This window comes from Cinclus cinclus, chromosome 18 (assembly GCF_963662255.1).
Source record: "Cinclus cinclus chromosome 18, bCinCin1.1, whole genome shotgun sequence".
In the NCBI taxonomy this organism is placed as follows: domain Eukaryota; kingdom Metazoa; phylum Chordata; class Aves; order Passeriformes; family Cinclidae; genus Cinclus; species Cinclus cinclus.
The window spans coordinates 826,357-854,328 of record NC_085063.1 but is presented as its reverse complement, the minus strand read 5'-3'; the positions used below and the strand labels follow the sequence as shown (position 1 = coordinate 854,328).

The 27,972-nt window shown below is 49.0% G+C and overlaps 1 protein-coding gene across 1 annotated transcript; it reads right to left on the bottom strand.

Annotated features, from left to right (window-relative positions):
• On the bottom strand, nt 1-27,764 carry CEP250 (centrosomal protein 250). Its single transcript, XM_062505103.1, has 32 exons — nt 27,649-27,764; nt 26,982-27,045; nt 26,213-26,295; nt 25,499-25,664; nt 24,737-24,843; nt 22,694-22,921; nt 22,015-22,111; nt 21,450-21,548; nt 20,527-20,688; nt 20,041-20,219; nt 19,408-19,590; nt 19,132-19,276; nt 18,713-18,859; nt 18,305-18,535; nt 16,698-16,891; nt 16,201-16,328; nt 15,857-16,026; nt 14,937-15,140; nt 14,207-14,326; nt 13,782-13,925; nt 13,042-13,322; nt 9,824-9,983; nt 8,940-9,252; nt 8,404-8,531; nt 8,020-8,140; nt 7,243-7,397; nt 3,789-6,302; nt 3,440-3,442; nt 1,988-2,140; nt 1,506-1,619; nt 1,292-1,342; nt 1-291 (listed from the first exon to the last, which is right to left on the bottom strand). The coding sequence occupies exons 1-32, from the start codon at nt 27,762-27,764 to the stop codon at nt 1-3; spliced, it is 7,251 nt and encodes a 2,416-aa protein (XP_062361087.1).
• Nucleotides 27,765-27,972: the final 208 nt, after the last annotated feature.

Sequence of the window (27,972 nt, the reverse complement as noted above, 5' to 3'; positions counted from 1 at the left end):
TTACCTCAGGTCATCATTGCTTCTGGCAGGTCTGGTTCTTGGATGCTCAGGCTGTCTCTGCAGAGACTGATGGCCCAGGGATGTCACTGCCAAGTTAAGGCTCAGAGACCGATCCAGCTTCTGAGTCTCTGCTTCCAGAACAGCAGCTCTGGGCTCCTTGAGCACTGCTGCAAAGGAGCAAGAGAGCTCCTGGTGAAGGTCTGACAGCTCTTGGCTGGTCCTTGTACATCTCTCAATGTAGTTCTGTCGCTGCTGTTGGTCTTGGGCCAGCTGTGACTGCAGCAGGGACACCTGAAAGACACACAAGGCCCGGCTCAGACAAGCCCACGCTGGCAGGAGCATCCGCAGCCCCGCGGTACCGGCTGTCGGGGCAGACACAGCCTCCAACTCCAGCCCTCACCAACACTCTGCCCTTGGGGAAGGGCAAAGGAACACGCTCCCAGACTGCCCCTGAACAGAGCTCAGATGATCAACAAGCCCAGCTCATGGCAGGCAAAGCCCTCCCACGTACATCCATCAGCCACCACGGCTCTAGCAGAGAGAGTTCCCACAGCATTTAGGAACCCAATTCTGATTTCCAAAGCTCACATTTTGGCCACTGACCCCTTTGTCCACAGGCTGTGCATCAGCAGGAGGGCTGCTGCTCCCCTGAGCTACTGGACAGGCAGCTGAGGGACAGGGAGCAAACTCTCCCAAACCTCAGAGCATTCCACACAGGAGCACAGCACAACGTAAGCAACTAAGCCTAGTGGGATAAGCCTCTAGCATTGCCTCAGATCACTGGATTTCTGCTAAGATGCAAGCTTCACTGTTAGGGAGTCAAAGGAAAATGGAAACAGGCAACAGAGGAGAACATCCTGGTCCAGACTGCCCAGGGAAGTAGTGGAATCACTGTCCCTGGAAGTGTACAGAAAACGTGGTTGTGGCACTTCAGGCCAAGGTTTAGTGCTGGGATTGACAACACTGGCTTAATAACTGCATTAGATGATCTCAGAGGGTTTTTCCAACCTTAAGCATTTTATGATTCTAAGATTCTGATATTTTCAGGTGACTTCCAGTGTTCTGAATTTCATCCCAACTCTATCCCCCACTGCCTGATCTTTTAGACAAGTCAGAGATAAAACGAAAGTAAAGGGATGTTGTTCAGTGGTTGCCAACAGGTTCATGACTGACAATACCTGCTATACTCACTTCCTGACCACCAAACATAACTCAGGCTGTAGCAGCATGCACAGCTGTGCCCATGAGTACAGCCACAACAGCTTTTGATGGAAGTTTTCCTACTCCTCACCTGGTTCTGTAACTCAGCTAAGTGCTGACTGCAGTGAACATGGGCCTCCTCCTGTGAAGAAAATGAAAGGATGTTCTTTCAGTCTCTTTGGTCATGGCCACAGGCAATATTCACCTTCTATTAGGTCTCTACTGGAGGGCTGCTGCCACTGGGATTTCCCATCATTCCTCTGATGACCAAAAGCCTACTCGCACCAAGGAAATGTTGATCTCACCTGTCTAGAAGTGGGCAACTTGCACTGCTCAGACTCAGAGAGAGAAAATTCACAGGCATCTGGGAGTAACTGACCCCTAAAACATCTCTTCAGTCTCCTCCGTTCATGTTCCACCTGCACATTGGATGGGAGAGAGGGTCACAGAAACCTGTCAGCAAACATTGAGCAAAAGGACCTCTGAACATCAAGGCAAGGACATCTCTGCTCAGACACCCTGAATTGCACCAGACAACACTGGGGGAAAAAAGCTCTCGCTGGCAGCTGTGCAAGAGAGGCCAGTGTGTGTCTGAGGACACAGGGGCATGGAGGGAGGAAGTGGAGTGAAGGTGCCTTTGTAAAAGCCATGGGATGCCACAACAGAGAGAACAAACAAAAGGCTGTGCCCACAGCAGAGACAGGGAGAGGCAAGCAAACAAGCAGAGGACTCCAAAGTGTTCCAGAAGAGCCTGAGGCTCTAGAGAGGCAGCAAAAGCCCAATTTACCTGCTCAAGAGTCCTCCTGAGTTCAGTGTTCTGTTGCTTGAGCTCCACCATTTCATCTTCCAGCTTTGCCACTGCTCTCTGCAGACATTCCAGGCTCTGCAACATGAGTCTCTTCTCTGAGAGCCATGACAGCTGCTCCCCTTCAGCAACAGCCTGTTGGGCATTCAGAGAGGTGATTCCATGAGGTGGAGCCAATAAAGGCTAGAAGGATGTCAGAACCAATGTATCAGGGAGAGTGACCACAGCAGGAATGGACTGTGCTAAGGTCCTTCTCCTCCTTGTCCACAGGCTAAAACAACACACCCTCTCTCTAGGGGCCCTCCTCCTTGGAGAATTGAGTAGTTTGTTCTGGATCTGCTTCTTTCTAGTTTTGTTCAGTGTTTCCCATTCTGGTTTTGAGAGACTGGAAGCATTAATTTTCTATCCAGCCACTTCATAGTTTTACTAAGCTCTGCAGTATCTCCACCTTTCTCTCCTTCTCTCAGCTACTTCTTGTCAGTTGTGAATACTTAAACATTTACATATTCCTCTTAGGGGAGCTATTTACCATCTTTGATCATCTCCTTTGATCATCACTGTAAATTCTCTTACCTATGGTTCTACTCTCTGTCCTTAGCCAACCAAACATGCAAAATGTGGGTGAAGCACACGTTTCTGCGGTGATAAAACACTACAGTTTTGTTCTCTATTCTCTACCTGTTACACCCTCATACAGAATGGCTCTTTGAAAATATCACGTTATCAATCAGGCCATATGCACTTCTCTGAACTTCGCCAGGAGCCACCTCCTCCTTTGTGCCCTTCTTCATGAACTGCTCATTGAAGCAGTTATATAAACATATAAACATAGTCTTGGTATCAGCACTAAACCAATCTGTGTGGATATAACTGCATTACCTGACTGAATTTTCTTGTATACCTGACCTACATGGATGTAACTGAAATCTCATGCTCTTTTCACATTTCTTGCCCTTGTCACATATTTACTTCCCATCAACAGATCACAATACTTGCCAGCATCCTGGATCAGGCTGCAAGTAATATTCCTCAAGTTGTAAGTGAATGCATAAATGCATGAATACAGTGTTTTCTTAGTAGCATTTTTTACATGCCAATATACTAATGGACACTGGAATATAGGCAAATTCTTGCAAAGCTGCAGCACAGGCTATTGCAGCTGTTCCACTACCAGGACCTGAATCATTTCACTTTGGAGAAATACACACAAGCTGGCCTCTTGATTTTTGGGTGCCAGTACAAGTATGTCCTGAATGCATAATTCAGCATTTAACCTGACCAGGCAATAATAGAAATACCATTCTTTTAATACACTGGAAAAGTTGTCCCTCAGTAATCTCCATCTCAGGAAGCATCCTCGAAGTACCAGCAGTGCAGCTGCTCTTCAACCCTCAGTACAAAACTCTGCTCAGTTTAGTTCATCACTCTGCTCACCTGCTCCATTCCTTCCCACACCAAATCCCAACCAACCCATGTTTCCTCTCCTTGTGTGGGCATGGGAGAGGCAGCTCCCCATGCCCAACTTTTGGCCTGGAGTGGATTTGAACAGCAAACTCCAGAGCTGTATCAATCATTCCAGGTATGCCAGGAAACAATCTGACAGTCAATGGTCTCTGGCTGGAGCCAGGCACACAGACAAGGCTGACTACTGCAACCCAGGCTGCTTTGCCCAGGCAGGCCTGGACTGACAGAGAGAGATAGAGAGTCCCAATTCTTTATGGCAAACACCACTGGAATAATTCAGGGACATTGGATTGGACTGAAGATCAATGCCAGTGCCTACCTGTTGATGGAATCGGTCTGTGTCTCTCTCTGAAACCATTCTCTGCAGGATGGTTATTTCTTTCCTCAGATTACCTTTGGCCATTTCACTCTCACTCTGTGCAGTACTCAGGCCTTGAGTGTTCTCTCTCCATTCATGTTCTCTGCATTCTCTCTGCTTCAAAGCAGCAGCCACATGCTCCAAATCTTCACCATTGGCTTCCCTCTCAGCTTCCAATTGTTGCGTAATTTCATTCTGCCTTTGCAAGAGATGATCTCTCTCCTGGAAAATTTTCCTCTTCTCTACTTCCTCTTCCTCACATTTTTTGAGTTTTTTGATTTGTTCTTTTAGGGTTTCCCCTTCATCCTTCCATCGCAAAGCCAATGTTAATTCTTCCAGGAGTTCACTCTGCCTCCTAAGCTCTTGCTCTCTCTCTATCAAAGTTTTCTTTAAATACCTGACTGTGTCTGTCTGGTACTTGATCTCTTTATCCTTCTTTGTCAGAGTCTGCTGAACAAGCTGGAGATCTTCCCGAAGATCTCTGATTTCCTCTTCTAACTGCTTTCGCTCATTTTGAGCCTTGATCTCTTCTTCTTTCTCAGGGAAGGCTTCTTTCAGGAACTCTAGCTCTCCATCATGACTAACCTCTTCATTCCTCTCAGTTAGCCTAAGCTGGAGATTCTGCAAAGTCTTCAGTTCTTCTACATCCTGGAGTTTTTGCCTAAGAGCATCACTGTCTTCATCCTTCTTCCTCACCACTTCCTCAAGCAGAGTCACTTGCTTCTGGCATGATGTTAGTGCTACCTTCATGCTTTCTTCACGAAGTTGGAACGTTTTCACTTGCTCTGTGTGCTTTATGAACTCCAGATGGCTCTTTTGCAACATGTGGTTCGCTTTGTCTAGATCCTGCTCTAGACTTTTGACCTGCTTGCCTGCCACCTCCTTCTGCTCTTGAAGTTGCTGGACATGCTCTTGCAAAAACACTATCTCTTGATCTCTAGCTGCAAGAGAAGATTCAGCATACCCTAGTTTTTGCAGTATGGCTTTAGTCTGCTCTGCTGTCTCTTCCTTCTCCTGTTGAAGCTTTGTGATGGCATCCTCCAGAACACCAATCTTTTCCTCTTTTTCTTTCAGAGTCAGTGCTGTTGCATGGAAATTTTTTTGCTCAGCTTCATGCTTTTCCTCCTTTTCCTTGCATGCCTCACATTGCTTTTTAAGAGACAAAATTTCCTGCTCTTTTTCCTTTAGTTCCACTTGAAGATGCTGCAGAATTTGCTTCTGCTGTTCAGAGTCTTGCTTTTGTTTTTGGAAGGTCTCAATCAGTTCCTTCTGAGATTCAATCAATAAATCCTTTTCTTTCAATATTGTCCTAGAGTATTCCAAGTCTCTGTGCAAGACATTTATCTGTTCTTCTGTTTTTTTCTCATAGCTCTTTGCTTGCTGGTTTTGGATGTCCATAAGTCTGTCTTTTTCTTTTAAGATTGCTAAGGTCTGCCCCAGTTGGTCATGGACAGTCTTTAACTGCATTTCCATGAGTTCTTCAACTTCCTGCATTTGCTTTTGTTGTGATTCAAGCTCTTGATCTTTTTTAGATAAAGAAAGTGTCATGATTTCTACTTCACCAAGAAGCTCTTGCAGATGCCTATCTTGCTGCTCCTTGTGTTGCTGCAAAAGCCTTAACTCTTCCCTTTGAGTATCACACTCAATATCTTTGTCCTTAAGAACAGTCCTCAGGTGTTCAAGGCTAGCATTTAGAGATTTCACATCTTCTCTCTCCTTTTCCAGTTCTTCAATCTGCTGAGTCAAAGAAAGAAGCTCCAACCTTTTCTCCTTCAGGTTTCCTTTCATATCATCAAGATCCACAAGCAGATTTCTGACTTGTACTGCACCATGCTGTTCTAGAATCATTATTTTCTCCTCCTGGAATCTGATCTCCAGGTGTCTGTCCTCCAGCTCTTTGCTCACTCTGCTGACAGCAGAGTTCTGCAATTCTAACTGCTTCTCCAGTTCCTGTATCAGTTCTTGCTGGGATCTTATCTCCTGGTCCTTTTCTTCCAGCTCTTGGCTCATTTTGCTTAAAATAAGCCTTTGCTTTTCTTGCTGCTTCTCCAGCTCCTGTATCTGTTTCTGTTGGGATTCTGTCTTCTGTTCTTTCTCTGATATGTCCTTAATAACCTGATTAAGAGCAGTTTTATGCATTTCTTTCTGCTTTTCCAGCATTTTCATCTGCTCTTGGTACAACTTAATTTCTCCCTCCCTTTCTGACAGGATAGTAGTCACATGAGTAAGATGGTCCTGCAAACCTTTGGTCTCTGCTGCCTCTTTCTGAAGAATCTCCATTTTCTTCCCCTGGTTTTGCACTTCCTCATTTTTAATTTTTAACATGGATAGTGCAGTTTGGAGCTCTTGTTCAAGGGAGTAATTCTTGTCTATTGCTGTATTCGCTCGGGTTTCAGAGGCTGTGACTGATTCCTCCAGAAGTTTTATCTCATACTCCAGTTTTCCTTTATCTGCCTGCAGCCTGTCCCGTTCATGCTGCAAAACAGGGAGAAAAAGGGTCACTCATTCATTTCTCTCAGTTTGCTTCTCATTTGAGATCTGGACTCCTGCCACAGCAGCAGGCACAGGCTGCCCCTCTCTCTCTGCCTCTCAAGATGCTGCAGACCTTTGCTGGGCCCCCCTTGACACTGCACCTTTCCCAGCTCACCCAGCCCTTCCCAGCTTCCTTCCTGCCCTTGCGCTACCTCTTGCACCTCCACTCCACTGTTCCTTTGGGGAGGAGCTGCCAGAACTCTGTCCAGGATTTCAAGTCCACGCTAAGCAGGATTTAGGCAGTGCCACGAGGATGTGCTCTCCATTAGGGAGGAAAGGAAGAGCCAACACCCCCAGCATTTCATTCCCTGGGGTTGGGGCAACAGCAGTGCTTTTCCACCTCTCCTGTGTAGATTTCCCTGGCACTATCCCGAGAGCCCCACTGGCCTCTCCTGGAGCAGCAATGGCCAGATCAGGCTGTTATTCTCTGCTGCCACTCAGGACGAGTTCTCCCCTTGCAGGCACACGTCCTTCTCTGCATCAGCACTTGGCTTTCCTCTCTTCTCTCCCCACTGGCTCCTCTCACATGGCCAAGGTCAAACGCCTTTCTAGTAACAGCAAACTTGGTCTTCTCACCCAACCGTCCAGGTATTTAGAAATCTGAACATGGCTTAGCACACAAGGAATTGCCCAAACCATGCCATGTCAGTAGAGACAGTGTGGACATTGAGAACTAAAGCTTTTAGGGCACAGAACTCCGGCATGGAGGAAAATCAGCAGCCTCAGCACTACATGGCTTTGACATGACTACAACATCTTTTCCTCCTTATTCAGAAGATTGGAATTAGAAAAGTCAAACTGGAAAAAGGTGCTCCATAGAACTATTAACACCAGGTCCAACCAGAGCTAGGAAATTGCCCTTTGTGGCATCTGCCAGTCTCACCAGCACATCCTTCCTTTCCTTCTCCAGGTTCTCCAATTTCCTCTGCAGAGATGCCACCTCCTGATGAAGAGTCTCAGCCTCTTCCTTCAGGGCAATGGCGTCTTCCTTCAGGGAAATTTCTAGAGAGGTCTTCTGCTGTTCTGCCCTCCACATTGCTGCAGCAGGGAAGGGGAAGGAGAAGGGGAAAAGCAAAGCAAAAGCAGATTGATGTGCATCCTGCAGAGACAACAGCACTGTCTTCTCTGCCTGCCTGTGTTGGCCAGGCCCTAAGAACACAAGGAAGAACTCCAAACCTGACAGAAATGAAGGAAAGTTCCCAGCAGAGAGAAAAGCAAAAATGAAAGGGGCAAGGTTCAGAGGAATAGGAAACTGTGCTTGCTCTTGGGCTTGTGCAGGGTGAGCAATCCAAGAGAGACAAAGGAGCAGGGATGCCTGTGCAGCCCTGCTCCAGAGGGATCAATAGCCTGGAGGTTCTGGCAGAACCTGGAGTTTGAAGGAATCAAGCTGAGGCATGCAGCAACAGCACATATCCTTAGCACAGACATGGCACCTGAAAGGCACCAGCTGTGCACAGGATCAGCTATAGCACAGCCAGATGGCACTGCCACGGTATCTTTCTTGAGAAAAAACTTTCACTGGCACTACAATAGATAAATCTCCTGGTGCTTGTTTTTCCCCTCTGCCATCTCAGGGCACTGCCCTCTTCCTGTGCATGGGATCAGAAATCCCCACTGGCGAGACAGGATGGGGCAGTAGATGGGAGAGGAGAAGCTATACCTGCCTGACTTTCATCCAACTGTATCTGCAGCTCCTGATTGCTGGCTTTGAGATTGTCCATCTGAGCCTGCCCCATGCCTAGCTCCAACTCCAACGCCTGTATCTTCTTCCTTGCATCATTCTGGAAGAGGTAAGAGGAGCAGAATCACCTGTCAGTGCCACTGCTGTCAGGAAACAAAGGGTTACAAACACTAAAGCAGAAATAGCCCATGTGGGGGAGGGCAGATGGACTGTACTGGTAGATGTGATTGTGATCCTCCTTCCTCCCCATGCCAGTGAGCCAACCCCCCCACAAGGACTGACACCCATCCTGGCTTTGGCACAGTGCTTGTCCAGCAGCCCAGCAGCAAGACAGGATTTCTGGGCATAGTGGGCACAAATTACCAGCTCTTTCTGGGAATGCTCCAGGTGCTGTTGCAGGTCTTGCAGAGCTGCTGCCACTGTGTCCACTGTAAGCTCTGCAGGGACATCCCTGGCCTGAGAAGCAGTTAGACCCATGACATGACCCTCTTCTGAAAAGAGAAGATATTCTGGTTCAAGATTTAATCCAGAGGCCAACAAACAAGGCCTCTCTACCTGGGAAGAGTTGCCTTTGTCATCATCCTACAGCCCACCTTGCAGCAGAATGTGTGCCAAAAGCTGATATTATTCCGATGACCACTAATGTCAGCTCTGACCCAAAGACAACAGCATGGGCCTTGTCACTTGACAGGGCCCTTCTCCCTTCTGACTCTGATAATTTCTCTACATACATACAAACATGGACTTGTGTGTCTGCATGGAAGTCATGCTGTCAAGACTTCCCAAGGCCTTAGTCAGCCTAAACTGACAGAGTGAGTGTGTGTTACCAGGATGACCAGGAACCACCCCCTCACCCCACCTGCTCTCCCACACCTCCTCACCCAGCCTCCCACACTTGCCTGAGCTCCAAGTGACCAAGTCTCTGCTGTCCCTGATCATGTGGTGGAAAATCAAGAGCAGTTTGTCCAGCTGGGATTGAGTTTCCTGGTGGGCACCACTGGCCTGTTGACACTGTGTAGCCAAGGCCTCTGCTCTGTCATCACATCTCTGAAGCCTCACACACAGCTCAGACACTTCAGTCTCCAGCACATGCACAGAGGACTTCAAGCACTGTTCTCCTGCCCGGGACTCCTCCAGCTCCTGCAGCAGCTGCTTCTCTCGAGTTGCCTGGGCAGCCTCCATCTCCTGCACTGTGTCCTGCAGGACCTGGATCTGGAAGATGGATGCACAGAGCCTCAGGGACAGGGCTGCTCCAGCAGAGCGGGCAGGAGGGAGAGCAATGAAGAAGAAAGGACTTCAGGCAAAAGACATGCAGGAAACAGAAGGCACAGAACCAAGGATTCCAATAGAGAGAAATGTGGAGAAAACAGGGAAAGAGAGGCAATGGACACCCTTGAGGCTGCAGCTCTGAACACTGCCTGAACTGGCTGCAGTGGAAGTGCCCTGCCCAACGTGCCATGGCCACGTCTGTGTCCCCACATTGCTCAGTGCCCAGCACAGGCACCAACTCCATCTGGGACAACACTGCTAACACAGGGACAGAGAAGCTCCAGAGGAGTCTGCTGCTGCTTCTCCTCCCAGATTTCCTGCTGGGACCAATAAGAGAATGGGGGAAAACATTGGCAGCACACACCAGATCCAGCCATGGCCTCAGGGTGCAGCAGCAGCTGTGGGCAGAACACAGCAGCAGTGGATGCTACTGGGAGGGGAAAGAGGTTGGGACCTCCAAGGAAAAGGTGATGCTGTGTGTCCATGGAGAAGAGGATGCCAGTGCACAGCTTACCTGGGTGTGGAGCTTCTCCAGTTCTCTTACATGCTCTGAGTGGAGCTCCTCAGCCTGATTAAGGGCAGAACGAAGCTGAGATGCCTTATTAACCTGGGCCAGGTTGTTTTCTTCCAGTGTTCTGAGGCTCAGATCCCTTTTTTCCAGAGACAGAGTCAGTCTGTGGAACAAGGCAACAAATGGCCATAAGAGACATTCATATCCTTTGGGTGCCTCAGAAGGGGTGGTGTAGTTGACAGCTATGTGAGGCTACACTTGGAATGTGTCAAGGTTTATGATGAGTGAGCACAGGCCTTATTGGTCAGAATAAAAGGACAGACAAGTAAGGGTGATATTGCTGTGGGTGTTTGCTACAGGCCACCTGAACAGGAGGAGAAGTAGATGAGGCTTTCTACAGACAACATAAAGCAACCTCAAAGTCACAGGCCCTGGTTCTTGTGGGGAACTTTAGCTTCCCTGGCATCAGCTAGAGGAGCAACACAGTGCAGGATATTCCTGGAAAGCATTGATGACAACTTGCTGTCACAGGCAGTGGAGGATCCCACAAGGAACAGCATGCTGCTCAACCTTATCCAAACAATCAGGGACGGCCTTGTTGCAGATGTGAAGGTTGGGGTCAGCCTTGGCTGACTGTGAATGAGATTGTGGAGGTCAGCTGGGGGTGAGGAAAAAGCAGGGCAGCAAGCAAGATCACAACACAAACCTCATAAGAGCTAACTTTAGCCTCTCCAGGGATCTTCTTGAAAGAAGCATGTGGTAACAGGTCCTGCAGGGTAAAGGGGGCCAAGCTGATATTCAAGGATCACTTCCTCCAGGCTCAACAACAGTGCATCCCAGTGTGCAAGAAATCAGGCAAAGGGGGCAAGAAACCTGAGTGGATAAGCAAAGAACTCCTGTCATTCCCCAAGTGCAAGCAAGAAGTACACAGGAGATGGAAGCAGGCTCAGGCCACTTGGAATGAATATAGAGAGATTGTTGGAATAAGTAGAAATGAGACAAAGAAGACCAAGGACCACCTTGGAATCAAATCTGGGCAAGGATGTCAAAGACTACAAGAAGGGTTTTTAAAAATACATCAATAACAAATAGAAAACCAAAGAAGATGTGTGTCTGTCTGTTCCAACATGGAGGGGAGACCCTGGTAACAGAGGATTCAGAGAAGGCAGAGTTATGGAGTGCCTTTTGTTTGCATTGATCTGTACTGGACAAGACCAGCCCTCAGGGATCTCTGGCCCAGGAGACCAGGCCAAAGGAATGTTGGAAGAAAGACTACCCCTTGGCAAGACTTTCCTTTCAAGGATGACTGGGGTAGTGAATGCCTGGGCAAATTCAACATCCACAAGTCCACAGTCCCTAACAGGATGTGTCCATGAGTGCTGAGGGAGCTTGTGGACACCAGAGCGAAGACACTCTCCATTATCTCTGAAAGGTCATGGAGATCAGGAGAGGTGCCTGGGGGCTGGAAGAAAGCAAATGTCATTTTGGTCTTCAGAAAGGGCACGGAGGAGGACCCAGGCAACTATGGGCCTCTCAAGCTCACCTCAATTCCTGAGGTGATGGAGCACCTCATGCTGGAGGCCCCCTCTACCAACATGGAAGGACAAGAAGGTGATCAGGAATGGTCAGCATGGACCACTAATGGTAAATCATGCCTGACCAACCTGGTTGCCTTCTACAATGAAACAACTACCTGCATAGACAAAGGAGAGCAGTGGATATTGTTTACCTTGATTTCAGCAAGGGTTTTGGCACTGTCTCTTACAACATCCTCCTGGGGAAATTCTGGCAATGGTGGGGAGTGGACAATGGGCTGGACTGAGAATGGATGAGCCAGAGGGTTGTAACCAGGGGCACAGGGTCTCATTAAGAGGCCTGTAATTAGTGGTGTCTCCCAGGATTCACTCCTGGGCCCACTACAGTTAAACTTGTTCATCAATGACTTAGATGAGGCAGTCAATGCCTCTCCATCAGGGTCACTGTGCATCCCCTCAGAGGGATCTCAGCAGGCTGGAGAGATGGGCAGAGAGGAACCTTCTGAAATTCAGCAAGGGCCAACACAGCTGCACCTGGGGAGGAACAGCCCCAGGCACCTGCACAGGCTGGGGCCAACCAGCTGGGAAGCAGCTTTGTGTAGTAGGACCTGGGGGTCCTGGTGGACAAGAAACTCCACAAGCCAGCAGTGATCTTGTGGCCAAGGTGGCCACTGGGATCCTGGGAAGCACTGGGAAAAGCATTGCCAGCAGGTGAGGGAGTGATCCAGCCCCTCTCCTCAGCCCTGTGAGGCACATCTGGAGTGCTGTGTCCAGCTCTGAGCTCCTCTGGACAAGGGGCACATGGAGCTCCAGGAGCAGGGCCAGCAGAGGCTGCAGAGATAGGGAAGGGCCTGGAGCATCTTCCTGATGAGGAAAGGCCAAGGAACCTGGGGCTGTTCAGCCTGGAGAAGGAGCCACAGCTGAGAGGGATCCTGAGCCCTGGGTGTCCCTGTGTGCAGAGAGGGCTCTGAGCAGGGCCCAGGCTCTGCTCCCTGGGGCCCAGCAATGGCATCAGAAGAAGTGGCAGGACCTGATGGCCAGGAAGTTCCACCTGGACACAAGGAAGAAATTCTTTCCTGTGCAGAGACCAACCAATGAACAGATCTGGACAATCTGAACAGTGGAGTCTCCCTCACTGGAGACATTCCAGAACCATCTGGACACAATCCTGTTCCATGTGCTCTGGGATGACCCTGCTTGAGCAGGGGGGTGGGACCAGACAAGCTACAGCGGTCCCTCCAACCTTACGCATTCTGTGATTCTCTTCATCTGGCTTTGATAAAAAAAATCACGGGTTTAACATGACTTATGTTAACAAAAGTCATCAGAATCCAGGCTGATCCAGATCCCAAAGGCTTCAAGTTACAGGACCCAAGGTGGAGCTGATGGATGCATTCACCTCCTTACACTGCAGCTTGGGCAGTGTTAACACACTCACCTAACCTAACAACACAACAGTACCTAGAGGGAAAATGCTGCCCCAAAAGCCTTTGTCTTTAGAAAAACTTTAACTGAACACTTAAAGGAAAAGAAAATGAGACACAACATTCAGATAATGCAATGTATCAGCACGGAGAGTTCACATTCTGCCACTTAGGAAATGCTGCCAGAGCCCCTGGCAGGTGCAAAGATGGCCAAGAGGGAATCCATTCACCACAATGCAGAGTCCTACAGGCTTTCACTTACCTGGCTTTTTCCCTCTCCAGGACATTCACAGAAGCCTGCAATTCAGAAGTCTGCTGGGCCACTTCTTCCCAATGACTCCTTTCCCTCTCCAGGTTCAGCAGATGCACTTGCAGCTCCTTGTTCTGATGTTCTGCCTCCTCCAGCCTCTTCTTGGTGTTTTCAGTCTCCAACAGCTTCTGCCTTGACTGTTCCTGTGCCCAGCTCACATCTTGCTGGGCTCTCTGGATGATTGCTTCCTGGGACTCTCGGGAGGCTGCCAGCTGAGATGTCAACTCTCCCACCTCCAGTCAAATAGAACAAAGCAGTCAGAGGCTACAGCCAGTTTGTCACTGTCAGCCACAGCAGAGGCTGTGAGGAAAGGCAAAGGACAACTTTCCATTTCTCCCAGTCCTGAGAACACCAGGTTCACAATGGATATGGACAACTTGTTTCAAACTCTAAGTGGCCCACTAAGGACACCTCAAAAAGCACCTCCCAAACCAAGGCTAGCAAGAAGAGACTGGCAGAAATCCATGCTGATGGTTGCTGGCCAGCAACTCAGAGCACTAGATCAGTTAGTGCTGCAGGGCAGCAGCTGAGATTCAGCAGAGCACTGAGTGTCCTTCAGAGCAGCTGCCATGGAGAGCACAGGAGCAGGCAGCCCCAGGGATCATCCCATCAGCTGCTGCTCTGCCATGGAAAAGCAAGAAGTCCACAGATCCCTCCCTGGATGACTGTAGTGCCACTGCTGTTTTGCTCACCTGCTTTTGTAGAGCCTCCCTCTGCTCAAGGAGGAGTTTCATTTCCTCCTTGATGCCTTGTAGCTCTTCCTTGTGTCTCCTTTCTGCTGCCTGGATTTCACTGCGAGCTTCTTGCAGCTCAGCTTGCAGCTCTGCCTTGACAGTCTGGCAACAAAATGCAGAGCAACTTCCTGGGACCCGTCCTCAGGCTCAACTTTTTCTACTTTCCATGCTGTCCCAAAATCCCATTCCTTCAGCTACTTCTTTTGGCTTCTCTACCCAGTTCTGTTTCCTCTGCATTCCCTCCTTCCTGAGGCTGAGCTCTGGAGCTTACCAGGCTCTGTGCTCCCCAGGCCTGAAGCAGCCCTTACCTCCTCAGTCCCAGGAGCTGTTCTTTGTGCCCTTGTCACTGCCCTGCACTCTGTTCCCTGCCTACTCACACTTACCTGGCTCTTCTCTTGCTGCTCTTTCACCTCGTGCCTGAGCTGCTGGACCTGCTTGCAGGCTCGGCTGAGCTCTGCCCGAGTTTGGAGCAGTGTCTCTGATAAAGCATTCCTGTCATTCTGCTCTTCCACCAGGAAGAGCACACAAGGAAAGAGCAGAGGGCTTCACACTTGCCCTGTAACATCTGTGTGGTAGAGGCAGAAACTGATAGGCTCACACACTTTCAGAGCACTCAGCTGCTACTCCCCAGGGCCACTGTTTGCCCCAGGGGAGCCACAGCTTCCCAGGAAGTGGCTTAGAACACAGCCCAGAAGACATTTCTGGGTTACTGCTCAGCAATACTCCAGACAAGACTTCAAAAAGATTTTTCTCTTCTGTGTCAGCATTCCTGCTGCACCCTCCCCATACCCACAAAAGAAAAACCCTATAAACTCACTTTGGTTATGAACCATTGCACACCAAAAGGGGAGCAGGAAGAGAAGAGTGGAGATACTCTGAGGCACGTCTTAGAAAAACAGAGCACAAGAGCAGCACTCAAATCTCAGCTGAAAGCTGATGTTTCTGCCTGGCTTCCTATGAGAGGGCTCATTCCTGGTCCCAAAGATGGCCCCATTCACCTTTCACCACCCCAAATTCAATGTACAAGACATGTAGGGCATGGTCCAAACAGCCCCATATCCTGTCATCTCCCCACAGCCCCAGCCTTGCAAAAAAAAAAAAAAAAAATCACACCAGTTCTCCTTTCACAATCATTACCTCTCGCTTGGCATTTTCAAATCTGGTTTGTTCTGCTTCTTGTTGGGTCTGCAAGGTGTCAACTTTCTGCCTCATCTCCAACAGCACCTTCTGCTGCTGCTGCTCTCTCTCTGCCTTCTCTTTTTGCCATTGCTGCAGCGTCTCCTGCATCTCTGCATGGTGCCTTTCATGCTCACTTGCCTGAGGAGGGGAGGAAAAATCTTCAAGATGAAGTTCCAGGCAACCTCCTCACTTCATCCCTCCCACAACCCCCAACCCAAAAAGATAACAGCACTGGCTTTTTGCACTCCAGAAACCAGAAAGAAATTTAAAAATTTAATTTCCTGTCAGGGAACTTAAAAGGAGGCTCAGCAGGTGCAAGAATCACAGACTTGCAGAACCATTTCTGTTTGGACAGACCTTCCCAAGCATTGAGTCCAGCCACTCAAAACACGAGGTGTCACCTTCCCCTCAAGGACTGAAGGGTTGGGCACAAGGATCCTGTTCCATTTGCTTCCAGCCCAAAGTTGATCCCGTTGTCCACCGCGGAAGCACAGCAAGGAAGGAACTGAGTTCCACTGCCAGCAGCCCTGTTGGCATCTGCTCCATGTTGGCACCTGCTCTGTGGCAGGTGGCACCTGGGGACAATCCTGCCCTGGGCTGCCACACTTTGGGTGGGCACTGCCCAACCTGCTCCAGAACTCATCTTACACCCTCACTGAAGCTGTGGCTGCCTTTACTGTCCCTGCACCACCCTGGGGGCCTTCACACACCTCCAAGTCTGAGCTCTGCTGCCCGGCCCAGCAGCAGGAGGCCTCTGGCAGAGGATTTCTGCCCTTGCACACCCTCAGGCTCTGCCTGTGCTAAACCAACCCACAGGGCCAGCTTGAACAATTCAGAAGCATACTGTCCCCTACCAGGTCTTGCAGGAGCTTGTTTATTTGCAGTTGCTGAGCAGTTCTCTGAAGCCTGAGGCTTTTGTGATGCTGCTGCTCTGCCTGCAAGAACTGCTGAGCTGTGTCTTCCTGTTCCTGCCTCCTGAGAGCTCTCTCTGCTTCCAGCTCACGTTGCAAGCACTTCACTTCTCCTGCAAACATGACCAACAGCAAGAGGCAGTCTTTAGTGACTTGACTGACCTCAGGCCCTTTGGTGCCTCCAGCCTCACCAGTCCTCAGAGCCCTGTGGACAGAGGCAGCTTTACAGGGTGCTTAGCTTCTCTACGCAGGGGCAGCACCACAAACAAAGCACACGAGGTTCTCACCTTGTATCACCTCCTTGGCCTGCATGACTGTGAGCACCTGAGCCTCCAGATGGCTCCTGGTGATCTCCAGCTGAGATATCTGCTGCTGAGCAGCAAACAGGCTGCATTCCAGGCCATCCTTTGCTGAGCTACAAGTTGTAAATACAGAGACATGAGTATCTTGCTCCTGACAACCATAGCTGGTTATTCCAGGATGACATGGCTCAAGATCTCCACTGCTGAGTATGGAAAAGGAGAAGCATGGAAACTTGTCCAGAGAAGGCACAATTGTGCCATTTCAATGGCAAAGCAGGGCCCTCTGAGGGAGTGCCCAGGCCTTCCTTATGTCCTGGCATAGCACAGACAGCCCAGCCCAACTGCCAAATCAACATCTCAACAGCCAAATCAACATCTGAAAAGCACAGAGAATACAATAAACCCCAGTATAGTACTTACAACCTTTATTATTACAGCCCTTTAGCCCTGTCCTGCGCCCAGGATCTGCTCCCTGCCTTTACCTGGTCTCTGCCAGCTGCTTGGAAAAGTCATGCTGCCGCTGCTCCATGGCTGCCAGTCGGCCCTCCAGGGCAGCCTTCTCCTGGCCCAGCAGCTCCTTCTCTCTGCACACCTGGGTCAGTGCGTGCCCTTGGCCAGAGGATTCCTGGCGCAGCTGCTCCAGAGCCCTGCTCAACGACTCTTGCTCCCGGGAAACCTGGAAGCAGGACAAGGTACAGCTTGAGCCCTTCCTCGGGAGCACTGTGCAGAGCCAGCCAGTGCCACCTCACAGGCAGCCAGGGGACAAGGAGCACCTGTGCTCTGGGCTCAACGTTTCACAGCATCTGCCCTATGCAGCTCTGACAGCCTGGGCTTCAAGAGCCTCTGCCACTGTGACCTTGGAGGTGCTTTGTCATACCCTGCTGGCTTGCCTGGGACCAGACAGCACCTTACCAACAAACATTCCTACTCCAAACTCCATGTTGTCACCCAAAGATACTGCATGTTCCACCAGTGCCACTTGGCAAACAAAATTTCTGTCAGGATCTATTTCAGTGCTGGATATTTTCAGGAAGGTTGGGGAAAATAATTTTGCTCACTGAAGCAAGGGAAAATATACACTATTTCCCCCTCTAGAACAAAACCCACATTAAAATGTCACCTCCTCCAGTGTTCAAAGCAGCTCTTTGCAATGAGGGAATGTTCAGCAGGGAGATGGCTCTCTTGTGGTGAGCAGTCATTTAGTGACTGATGGAAGCCTGGCTGATGTGGCCAAAGCAGACTCTCCATGCAGCAGTTAACACCAACATTACCACTTACTTATCTTACATGATAAAGGCATCTAATGGCCTTTGCTGGTCTTCAAGCCTGAAGACTAAATTGTGCTTTTGAGCTCTTTTCTTCAAAAGCAAGACCTCTGCTGTGTATTTGCCAAATCTACCACATACCCCAGAACTGAGGCTGTCTGACAGAGACCATCAGAAACAAATCCTTCTCTTGCAGCTACCCTGCAACACTCAATCCAAATTTCCCCTGGCACAGCTTGGGGCTGTTTCCTCTTGTCCTGTTCCTTGTTCCCTCAGAGTAGAGCCTGACCCTCACCTGGCTGCACCTTCCTGTCACAGGGAGTTGTAGAAAGCAAGAAGGTACCCCCTGAGCCTCCTTTTCTCCAGGCTGAGCCCTCCCAGCTCCATCAGACGCTCATCACACCTGTGCTCCAGACCATTCCCCAGCTCCATTCCCTTCTCTGGATATGCTCCAACTTCATGACAAAAAGCATCAACAGGAACATGCAGACCTGTTTTTTTTTGTTTGTTTCTGAAAAAGGATTGAGCTACACAGTTTGATCCTTTTGCCACCCGCTCAGATTCCTGGACAACAAAATCATCTTTTTGCAGCTTATCAAGAGACAAAAAAGAGGCCAAAAAAGACAGGTGGACTAGAATACTCTTGTAGAAGCAGACAACTCTGAGAACTGTGGAATACCTCTGCAAGCCACCTACGCATTTCCAAAAGGAAGCAAACAAAGCCTTGTGATCTCTAGCACTACCATGTGTCCCCTTGACAAAACCACTGCTTCCCTCATCCAAGCAGCCCAGAGCCCACATGGATGCATCATACTTTAGGTCACCTGACAGAATTTCTCCTGGGTTTCTGCTTTCTCCTCTCCCAGTGTTCTAAGCTCCAGCCACAGCTCCTCCTGTTGCTTCTCTGATTCCTTCAGCAGCTGCTCTAGCCGGGCTTTCTCTGCACAGAGCTCTTTGTTTGTTCTTTCACAGAAGTTCAGCTTCTCCTGCTCACAGATCTTTTCTCTCTCCATCTCATCCACTTTAGCAGACAAAACTTCCTTCTCTTGCTCCAGCTACAGTCAGAGAAGCATAGAGGAAATAAAGTACAGAAAGATTTACTATAAAAGATTGGCTCAAATGCAAAAGGAACACGGTCACAGTTAGCTGGCCAGATTCTGCCAAGGTAAGAAGGCTGAGAAACAGCAGGAGCTGGAGAAAAACACCTGGAAACATCTCTGGTAACTGCCCACCTGCCACACATATTTGTTCAGCTGCACTTTGTCCAATGCAAGAGCTTCATTGATGCTGCTCATCTTCACTGCTGCAGCCTGTAGGTCAGCTCTTTCAGCATTCAGCTTGTTCTGAGCCCCTGTCAGCTCTGTCACTGACAGCTCTGCCTGGAGAGGCAAAAAAACAATGGAACAACAAAGACAGCAAAATCTGCAGGCAGCAATTCCACCTTCCCTGGGTGTCTAACTTATTCCTAGGGCAGAGCTGCCAATAAGATCAAGGGGACCAATGACCCCAAAAAGCCTGTCTGGTTGGATAACTATTTTCCAATAAGAACAACAGCATCCCTCTCTTCTACTGCCAGAAACAGCATCTCAGGGGATCTTGGTAGCACAGCTTGCACTCCCACAAGTGCTGCCTAGGAATAAGGTGCCCATACCTTCTTCAGAGCCGTGGCAAACTCATCCTTCTCTTGCTTCAGCAGATCCTTCTGAAGCTGCAACTTCTCCAGTGTCTGTCTCTTGACTACCAACTCGCTCTGCAGTAATGAGTGTTTTTCCTCGAGTGCAGCCAAGTCCTTTACTCTATGAGGAGGGGATACAGTGTTTTACAGAAAAACAGTCCATGTTTCTCCAAGAGAGGAGCAGGCACCATTTTTTCCTTCACACTGGACCTCGTCAAGCCCAGCACTGCCAGAGAAAGCTTTAACACTCACAGGAGCTCCTGCTTATGGTGCGCTCTCTCCATCCTCTCCTGCTGCTCTGCCTTTTCTGCCTGGGCTGACTCTTCCTTCATCTGCAGCTCAGCATTACTCTGATGCAGACGTGAGACTTCTTGCTCCATTAATCCAAGCTGCTCCTGTAGCTCTTCCCTAGTTTTCTCAAGGTTTGCACAGTCACTGCAGAGACAAGGCTCAGTGAGAAGAACAGAGGCCTAAAGGGTCACCAATCCCATTTTCACCACTCCAGGATGGAGCAGGGCACAGTGGGCTAAGGAAGACCTTGCTCTTTCCCTCCCAAGGAAATCCTCCAGAGACAAAGGGAAAGGAAGGCAGGATTTTGCCTTCCTTCATTGAGAAGCACTGGCTGGGCAGGGGCACACAAAGAACAGAATTCAGGGAAGCAGCATGGCGACAAGAAGGAATCTTCCAACATGGCTGTGCATCTCCCAGACAGCTTTGGGAGTCACAGTAGACTATGAAAAACCCAGACAGGACAATGCTCAAGAGGCACTCTGAGGCCTATGCATGGTAGGGTAGAGGATTTCTTCACCCAGGACTCCTCTGAACTCCCAGGCCTGGAAGCAAGATTGCCTCTGGAATGCAGGAGGAAGAGGAGGAAATGCTCACCTTCTGAGTGTTTCCACTAAAGATTGAAGGTGCTGTTGGTGGCTGCTGGACTTCTTGCATTTCTCCTCCAGCTGCTCAAGCCTTTGCTGCACCTCCCTGCACTTCTCTTCCTGATGTCTCTGCTGCTGCAGCAAGAGGTTGTTTGAGTCCTGCTTAGCAGAAAGCTCTTCTCTCAGGGCCTGCAGGAACAGGCAGGGAAGGAAGACAAATGAGCAATAAGGAGCAGGGAAGGTGGCTCCAGAGAGCTGGAAGAAACACCTAGAAGAGACAGCTCCCCTAAAGGCAAAAGCTATGCTGAGGGTGTGGGCATCAAGGAGAGAAAAGCAGTAGAACACAGAGCTGGGAAGACCAGCAAAGCAGTGCAGGAGCATGAGTATGAAGGTGAGAAAAAGTGCCTCAAGTAGCTGAGCAAATGGAAATGTTTCAAGCTAAGCAAGGCCTGAGCACTGAGCCTATGGCCACTGGGGAAGACACACAAGCTCTCACCCGTGTTGCCCCTCGCATCCTTGCCAATGCTTCCAGAACCAATCCAAAGGCATGTCCTGTATCAACAGATCTCGGAGCTGAGAAGATGTCCCCAGAGTCTGCATGCTGGGAACTGTCAGTGCAGATAATGCTGACCAGGCTGTCACTGTCATCTAGCACCATCTGAAAGCCCACATCCAGCTGTTAGTCTTTGCTCATTTTACTTTGTTTTCTTTATCTTGTTCTCTTTTTCCTCCCACTTTACCCTGGGATCATTAAAACCTCAATTCTCCCATTTCTTCAGTCCACAAAGGTTTGTCCCTGTGATTACAAGTACTCCAGAAATTTCTAAATACAAGAGAAAAAGTAGCCAAGTATGAAGTGGCTGGAGGTTGCCTGAACATTCACTTTCTTGCAGCTGTGTAGAAGAGATGACAATTAAACCTTTCTCTATTAAGAGAACTTTAGAACTAAGTTAAGGTTACCCTTGAAAGTTGCAGTTCTGGGGAAATGTTAATGGTCAGTGAACAGAGAGGGAAGGAGCACAGCTGTTAAGTGCATCGACTGAGTCAGTGACCTTTCATAAAGACACGAAGAACAGACTCATTGCTCAAAGAGGGTGAGGGAATTGCCCATGAAACACTGGAATGCAAATGTCAAGTAGCATACTCCAAAAACACGGTCCAAAAGAGACCTTAGCGGGGTGGTGAAGGCAAAGGTACTGAAACTTCTAATGACTCCGCTGAATTGTCACAGGACAGCAATTCACAAGCTAAAACAGGTTCTGTGTCAGAAAAGTGGTCTAAAAATTAAACAGGCAATGGCAGTTAACACAGATAGTACACAAAATGTTTCTCTAGTCCCTAGGCCAGTTTGTTGTCTTCCTCAAGTACCTCAAAAGCAAATTTACAGGGATGTGGTCCCTGTACCAGGCCTGTACTCACCTCAGTGATATTTCTTATAAGCTTTTGAAGGAAAAGATTCTCTTCTTTGGCACTGTTAGTCAATGAAGCTGCAAATTCTCTCTCTATCCAACTTGATTCCTGAGAACAGGATAAAGAAAGGGTGGGCAGGGAAGAGCTGCTCCCATCCTCAGTAACAGACACACTGCTAAGTCTCAGCACTAGTGATCCCAGTATATTCCTGTCCATATCTATTCAATTTCTTCTCTGCTAAAGCTAAGAGGAAGACCAAAAACTAGTTTTCATAAACTGCTGTTAAACTGTCAGTTCCAAGGAACTCTGATTCCCAGAGACCTAGAATCACAGCCAGAAGAGCATTGGCACCACCCCTCAGAGGAAGACACCTGAACTGTCTGCAGCTCCTCTGCTACTGCCTGCATCTGGACTGACACCACTTCTGCTAAACACGCAAGGAATATTTTGGCAAGGTGCCTGATGTTCCCATACACTGGGCATCTTAACCACTGTTTCTCCTGAGGAAGCCACACCTCTGTGTTCAGGCTGACAGCAAACACTGGGCTATCGCCCAGGTAAAGGTAAAACATACTAGAATCTCCACTGTGTCGTTAAGTTTCTTCATGGTCTTCTCCTTCTCCTCATTCTGCTTCTGAGACTGTACAAGCAAGGCTGAGAGCTCCATCACCCTGAGAAGAGAAGGTCTATATGCTATTCCAAAAGCTTTGCATACCAGCACCTGTTAAAGAGCCAAGCAGCTCACCAAAGCATAGCCTAGCAAAGTCCAACCCAGAAAACACAGCAAAGGCAGCATTCATCTCTACAGGTTAATAGGCTTGATGTTGCAAAATGGCACTTCTTGCCCCAAAAGCCTCTGCACTCAGTCTTTCATGGAATTGTCAGCACAGAGGTGCTGCAGTGCTTATGATGGCCCTGGGCAAATTCTTCCCAACTCCTTCAGCACAGCCCTGAGCAGTAAAAGGGCTGTACAAGAAACACAGTTCTCTTTATGCTGAATTCAGTTTTTCACCAAGAATCAGTTAACAGCAAAAGCACTATCAGAGGCCATGTCTTTTCCAGTCTTGTCCTACTTGGAAGAATTTCTGTCAGGCAGATACTTTTTCCACCCTTTCTGTTGAAGGCAAGAGTATGACTGGGGACAGACACACAGCTGTTCAAGGCTGTTCTAAATGGGAGCACAGCCAATTTGTGAACTCAAGAAGCTGCCACAAAAGATAATGTTGGTAACAGCAAAGTTAAAACTCTTTTACCTCTCCTGGAGCTCTTTCTTCTCCATGTCCCACGCGACTTGTAAGGCTATCACTTCCTGAGCTGTCTGATTTATTTCTGGTTCCACTTGCTGCTCTGTGTGATTCTTCAGGACAGGATTACCAAGAGGTATGGACTCCCTGAGTTGCACGCAGCAGTTCAGGCGGGAGAATTTCACAAGAATAGATCCAGAAAGCCTCATTTGTTCTGCCTTCAGCTCTGACAAATCTCTGATGAAGAACCAAGAAAGAGCCAATGTTCACTCCACCAGCTTTATCAGTTGACTCACTTCTGAAGTATGCAATCATGCATCAGGAAGAGCTGGCAAGCAAGGTGACATCTTCACTGGGGACAAGTAATTAGTCTGACACTTGAGGACCAGGACACATCGTAACAGCTGAGTAATGTCTTTACCAGGTAGCCAAGTGTGGAGTCTGTTTTCTCCTCAGATATAAGAAGATATAGCACAGGCCAGAAGGCCTCAAGCACCTCCAACTACTCGTACTACCATATTCTCATTATCATTAATAGATAACAGGAATTTTACCAAGATCCCCAGCTTTTATACACTGTGCTCTTAAGGGCTCGGTTATCATCCCCACTTGGACTACTAAGAGGCTCAAGACCATACCTATATAATAAAACATTACAGAAAAGTGGTGTAAGAATCAGCCTGAAACACTGTAACATATAAGCACAGACAACACAAGGACTAAATGGCAGGTCAGGCAGACAGACTCTAGACAATAGCAAAGACTTATAATCAAGTAACACAAATGGCTTACAGTAACCCAGACTTTGAAAGTGCATGCTGACACCAGAAGGTACTATTATGGCTACACTATTTTTCTTGGGAGAAAAGAATCTCAGAGAGCCCAAGAACAAGAAAACAAACATAAAAAGAGGTATCAAGCTAAGCAAAATAAATTGGACAAATGCAGTAATTGGGGAGAGCAGCTATTCTTTCTCTTAGCAATGCTGAAAGAAGAGTAAGTGGATACAAACTGACCAGAATAAATTCATGCTGGAAATGAAAAAAATACGCATTAATCATCTTCCTCTTAGAAGCAGTAGAAAAAGAAACCTGGTAAGACTTTTTCAAGGCAGGTTGTCCTGGGTTACAATGTAAAGATGTGCCCAAAAGTATGTATTCTACACCATCTTCATGAACTGTTGAAACTAGGGAGGGACAGAGCTTTCCTCGCCTCCTTCCCATAGTCCATCTCCTGTTAATGGGTCCACCAACACCTTGCTGGATGACTCGTAGATAACTCCCTCCAGGAGCCTTATCTGTTTCATGAGCAATCAAGGACTCACCACATGACTCAGAGAATGAAATCAGCTCATTGTGAGATGCTCCACCCAAGGGGGAGAAGCCAAGCATCCCCACCTGGATATAATCTGGGGCTTGGGACAGAACAAGCAGCCCTTACCTACTGGTTTCCAGAGGACAAGAGCTACCGGACCTTTCTACGGGATCACTACTTCAACAAGACTACTTCATCTGGACTGCTACTACCACCCTAACTAGCAGGGTGTCAGGTTGTATTCTGACTCTGTCAGTGGTTTTCTTTTGTACTATTGCATGTATTTTATTTTTCTCTTCTTTTCCTATTAAATTGTATTTCTGACTTGGAGTCTCTCACTGGCTTTGCTTTTAAACCAGTACATAGGTTTATAATCTCATAAAAGGGACCACTCTATATGCTGCACACACAGCTTCAGTATCTCCCAGGTGTCCATGCACTTCTGTGCCTGTGCTCACATGCCCACACATCACCCCAGCCATCACCTGCTCAGAGCCTCTGCAGTCCTCATGGCCCAAGCCCTTCAGGTTTATCTAAAAACCAACAGCAAACAACTCTTCTGAGAACAGCCTAAACCATGCTGAATAGCATTGCTTCTGACTGTCAGAGAAGAAATCCTACCTCTGCTCTAACTAATGCAACATCAAGGTTCACAAAGCAGGACTGAAAAGCAAGCCAGCCACACTTTTTCTGCAAGAGATTTTGCATCACCTGATCATTCTGAGATCTTCCACTCACCGGTCTGTGGCAGTCTTCATTTCCAGGAAATGGCGGCGGAAGGTCACCACCTGCCTCCACAGGCTGAGCAGACGGTTATGTTCCCCCCTCAAGTACTTGTCAAAAAGCTAAACAGACAAAGACAAAAAGAAATGCCAATTCAGCCTACACTGTCACTGTAACATTTCTCAGACAAGAGAGAGTAAGTCACCATCACCAGGTGCCCTTTAATATCTACTGCACATGGGGCATCAAGGACTGAAGAGGTACCACAGAGGCCTATAGCACCTGCCAAGAAGGGAACATCACTTCTCTCATAGCAGTGGGTAGCAGCAAAGCAAGCTGATCATGATTCGTCACCTAAAAGTCTCGGCGGAGGAAAACAAACACAAATCCCTCCAAGCCCAGAGTCAGGCTGGCTTACAACAGGCAGCCAGAACAGGAGGCCTGTCTTGTTCCTGTGTTGGCAAATTTAAATCTGAACACACACAGACCTCTCTGGGTCTCCATTGCTCAAAACAAGGATTTAGGAATTATTAAAGAAGACAAGTGTTCCTGTGACTGCCCTACAGTGACCAGCTCTGTCTTCATGACCAAGCATGCCCAAGAAGGTGGGCATCTCCTCCCAGCACTGACTCCCTCCCACTGCTGACACTCCTCTCTCCCATACCCCTGTCCAGCACCAGTACATCATCAGCAGAGTCACAGCTTCCACACAGCAAGTTCTCTATGCCAGGAAAAAAACACATTTCCCATTCCCCTCTGGCATTCCCACATCCTCACCTCACGTTCACTGCGCCATTCACTCTCCTTCAACTCCAGCTCCTCCCGGGCCCTCAACCAATCCACTGTCAGTTTTCCAACGTCTTCTTTGAGAGCAGAATTAACCTCGCTGGCTTTATCAAGGTGCTCCCACAGGAGAGTGTTCACTTCTACCAGATTCTCACACCTTGGAAAGAGAGAAACAATAATGAGGTCACTGAATGACAGTTCTCCAGCATCCTTGTGATTTTCCAGCTCCCTTAACACTGACTTTGTTGTTTAAGAGGCAGTAAAAGCACTTTACAGGGTTAACCAAGATCTCTCTGTGATGACAACCTCATTTGCTTCTCTGTGCTTTGGGCCTTCAATTTCCATCCATGATTTTTGTCTCCCCTTCAAGCTTGACCATGTCCAGAGGTAACAATTTGTTCCCCTCCATGCTGATGGTCACTGGATGTATCACCTCTCTCTAGCACTGTCCAAAGTTGTTCATCTACTGAACCACAGAATAATTCAGTCTGGAAAGGGACCTTTCACCCATAATACACACACCACCTCGTCATTCAGCACACAGCACTATTACTGCACCACAGAAAGCAGATTGTGGACTTTTCGCCTGTCAAAGCAGCTTGCTCAACCGATTCCCTTGGGGAGACCAGGTAGCACCAACAGGTTTTCCCTCACTTCCACAAGTATCCATGATACCAAGTATGAAGAAATGCTTCTTCCTTGTACCTTTGCTGTTTCTCTTCCACCTGAAGCAGTGCGTTCTCCAGGCTGTGGTCTGCTGTGGCTTCGCACCTGCCTGGAAGGGATCCCTTTAAGAAGAAAGGAAATGTTTAGTCAAATTATGGAGTTTTCTTCACCACTGTCAGCGCCCACCATTTTCCTGTCCATTTGTTGGGTATCTCAGGAGGTCATGGCTTCTTCCAGGTGTAAAAAATGTTGTGACTACAGGGAGGAAGGGAGGGGAAGGGTGCTAGTGTGAGTAGCTCTCCTCACTCTCCCACTGCTATGCGTCCTTCATGACCTCAAGTGCTGACTTGGACCTGAAGTCTGGGAATGCCCTCCTATTCTTCCACCCTTTGGCTTCTAGGTTTACTCTAGCCATGAAGCAGAAAGAAAAGCACAGAGCCAGTCCTGTATGTTGACCATCAGCTTTCCTGACTTCCAAAAAGCTGTTTCAACTGGTTCTTTCTCCAGGACAGCTGTATCATGTAACATGCAGCACAGTCCTCTCCTGAGACCCAGGACAAATGTAACTCAAATGATATGTTCATTCACAAAATTAAAATCCTCAACTGGGTTTTCTGGACTGGCATTTCTGGAACTATTGACTGCTCTAAGAATGGCAACTGGACAAAACACTGATGGGAAAACTCCCAGCACTTCTCTAAACCCTCAGACAGTAAAAATCTGCTTTCCTGTCATTGGTTTGTGGAGGGCTTTTATTGGTCTGCATTTGGGAACATTAGATACACGCTTTTTAGTTCACAACCTGCACACTCATCCCTCCATCTTTCACTTGCTGCTCCAATTCTTGACACCAGGTCAGGTACTGCAGTACCCGAGTGGAAACAAAGAATGAAGATGAAAGAAGCAACTTGCAATAGACTTTGCTCACCCCACATTAACTTTCCTCTGAGGGTGTCCAGCCCAAGCACAGTAATGGTGATACATTCAAAAAGAAGTCACTGCAATATAGGGACGCTTCACTTTAATATGACAGAGATTGGGGCGGGGCTTCAGCACTGTCTGCTCACCTGAGACAGCGGCAGCAAGCCAAACGATGGGACAGGTGTGTGCGGCTCTACCTGACCTACAGCCCCCACGTACCCCGAGCCAACGTTTGGCTGTTCAAGGGAGTCCTCGAAGCGACCGAAATGAGTTTTCAAACTCGCTCTGCAAGCAAACCGGTCAGACTCCTGCGGAACAAACCCCGCTAACGTGACCGAATAGCAGCGATGTTGCAGGCACCGAGCTGAGGAGGGGGTCGGCAGCGAGATGGCGGCCGGTCGGGCGTCACCGGGGCCTCCCCGCCCCAAGCCCTGAGGCCCCAGCCCGGCACCGCCCGCCCGGGGAGGCCCCGCGGGCTCCCGACGAGTCCCCCTGAGGCAGCGCGGGCGGCCCTACACGCTCTCCCCGCCGCCGGGCACCGCCCGCTTCTTACCTCGTCCTGCAGCTGCCGCACCAGCCCTGTCTGACGCCGCTGCGCCTCCTCCGCGCTCCGCAGCCGCCACCGCAGCGAGCCCGGGCTGTGCTCCCCATGGCCCGTGCTGCCCGCCATGGCAGACCCTCCCGCCCCGAGGGTCCCGCCCCGCCGGCGGGGCGACTCCCCCTGCGAGCCCAGGCTCGCCCAAAGGCAGCGCAGGCTCCGTGATGGGCGGTGGGGCCTTTTCCCCGCAGGGGCTTTACTCCCGCGGCCGGGCCTGTTCCTCCCGCGGCGGGGCTGGTGCTGGCCGCTATCGGCTCTTCCGCTCCGCCGCGCCGGCCGG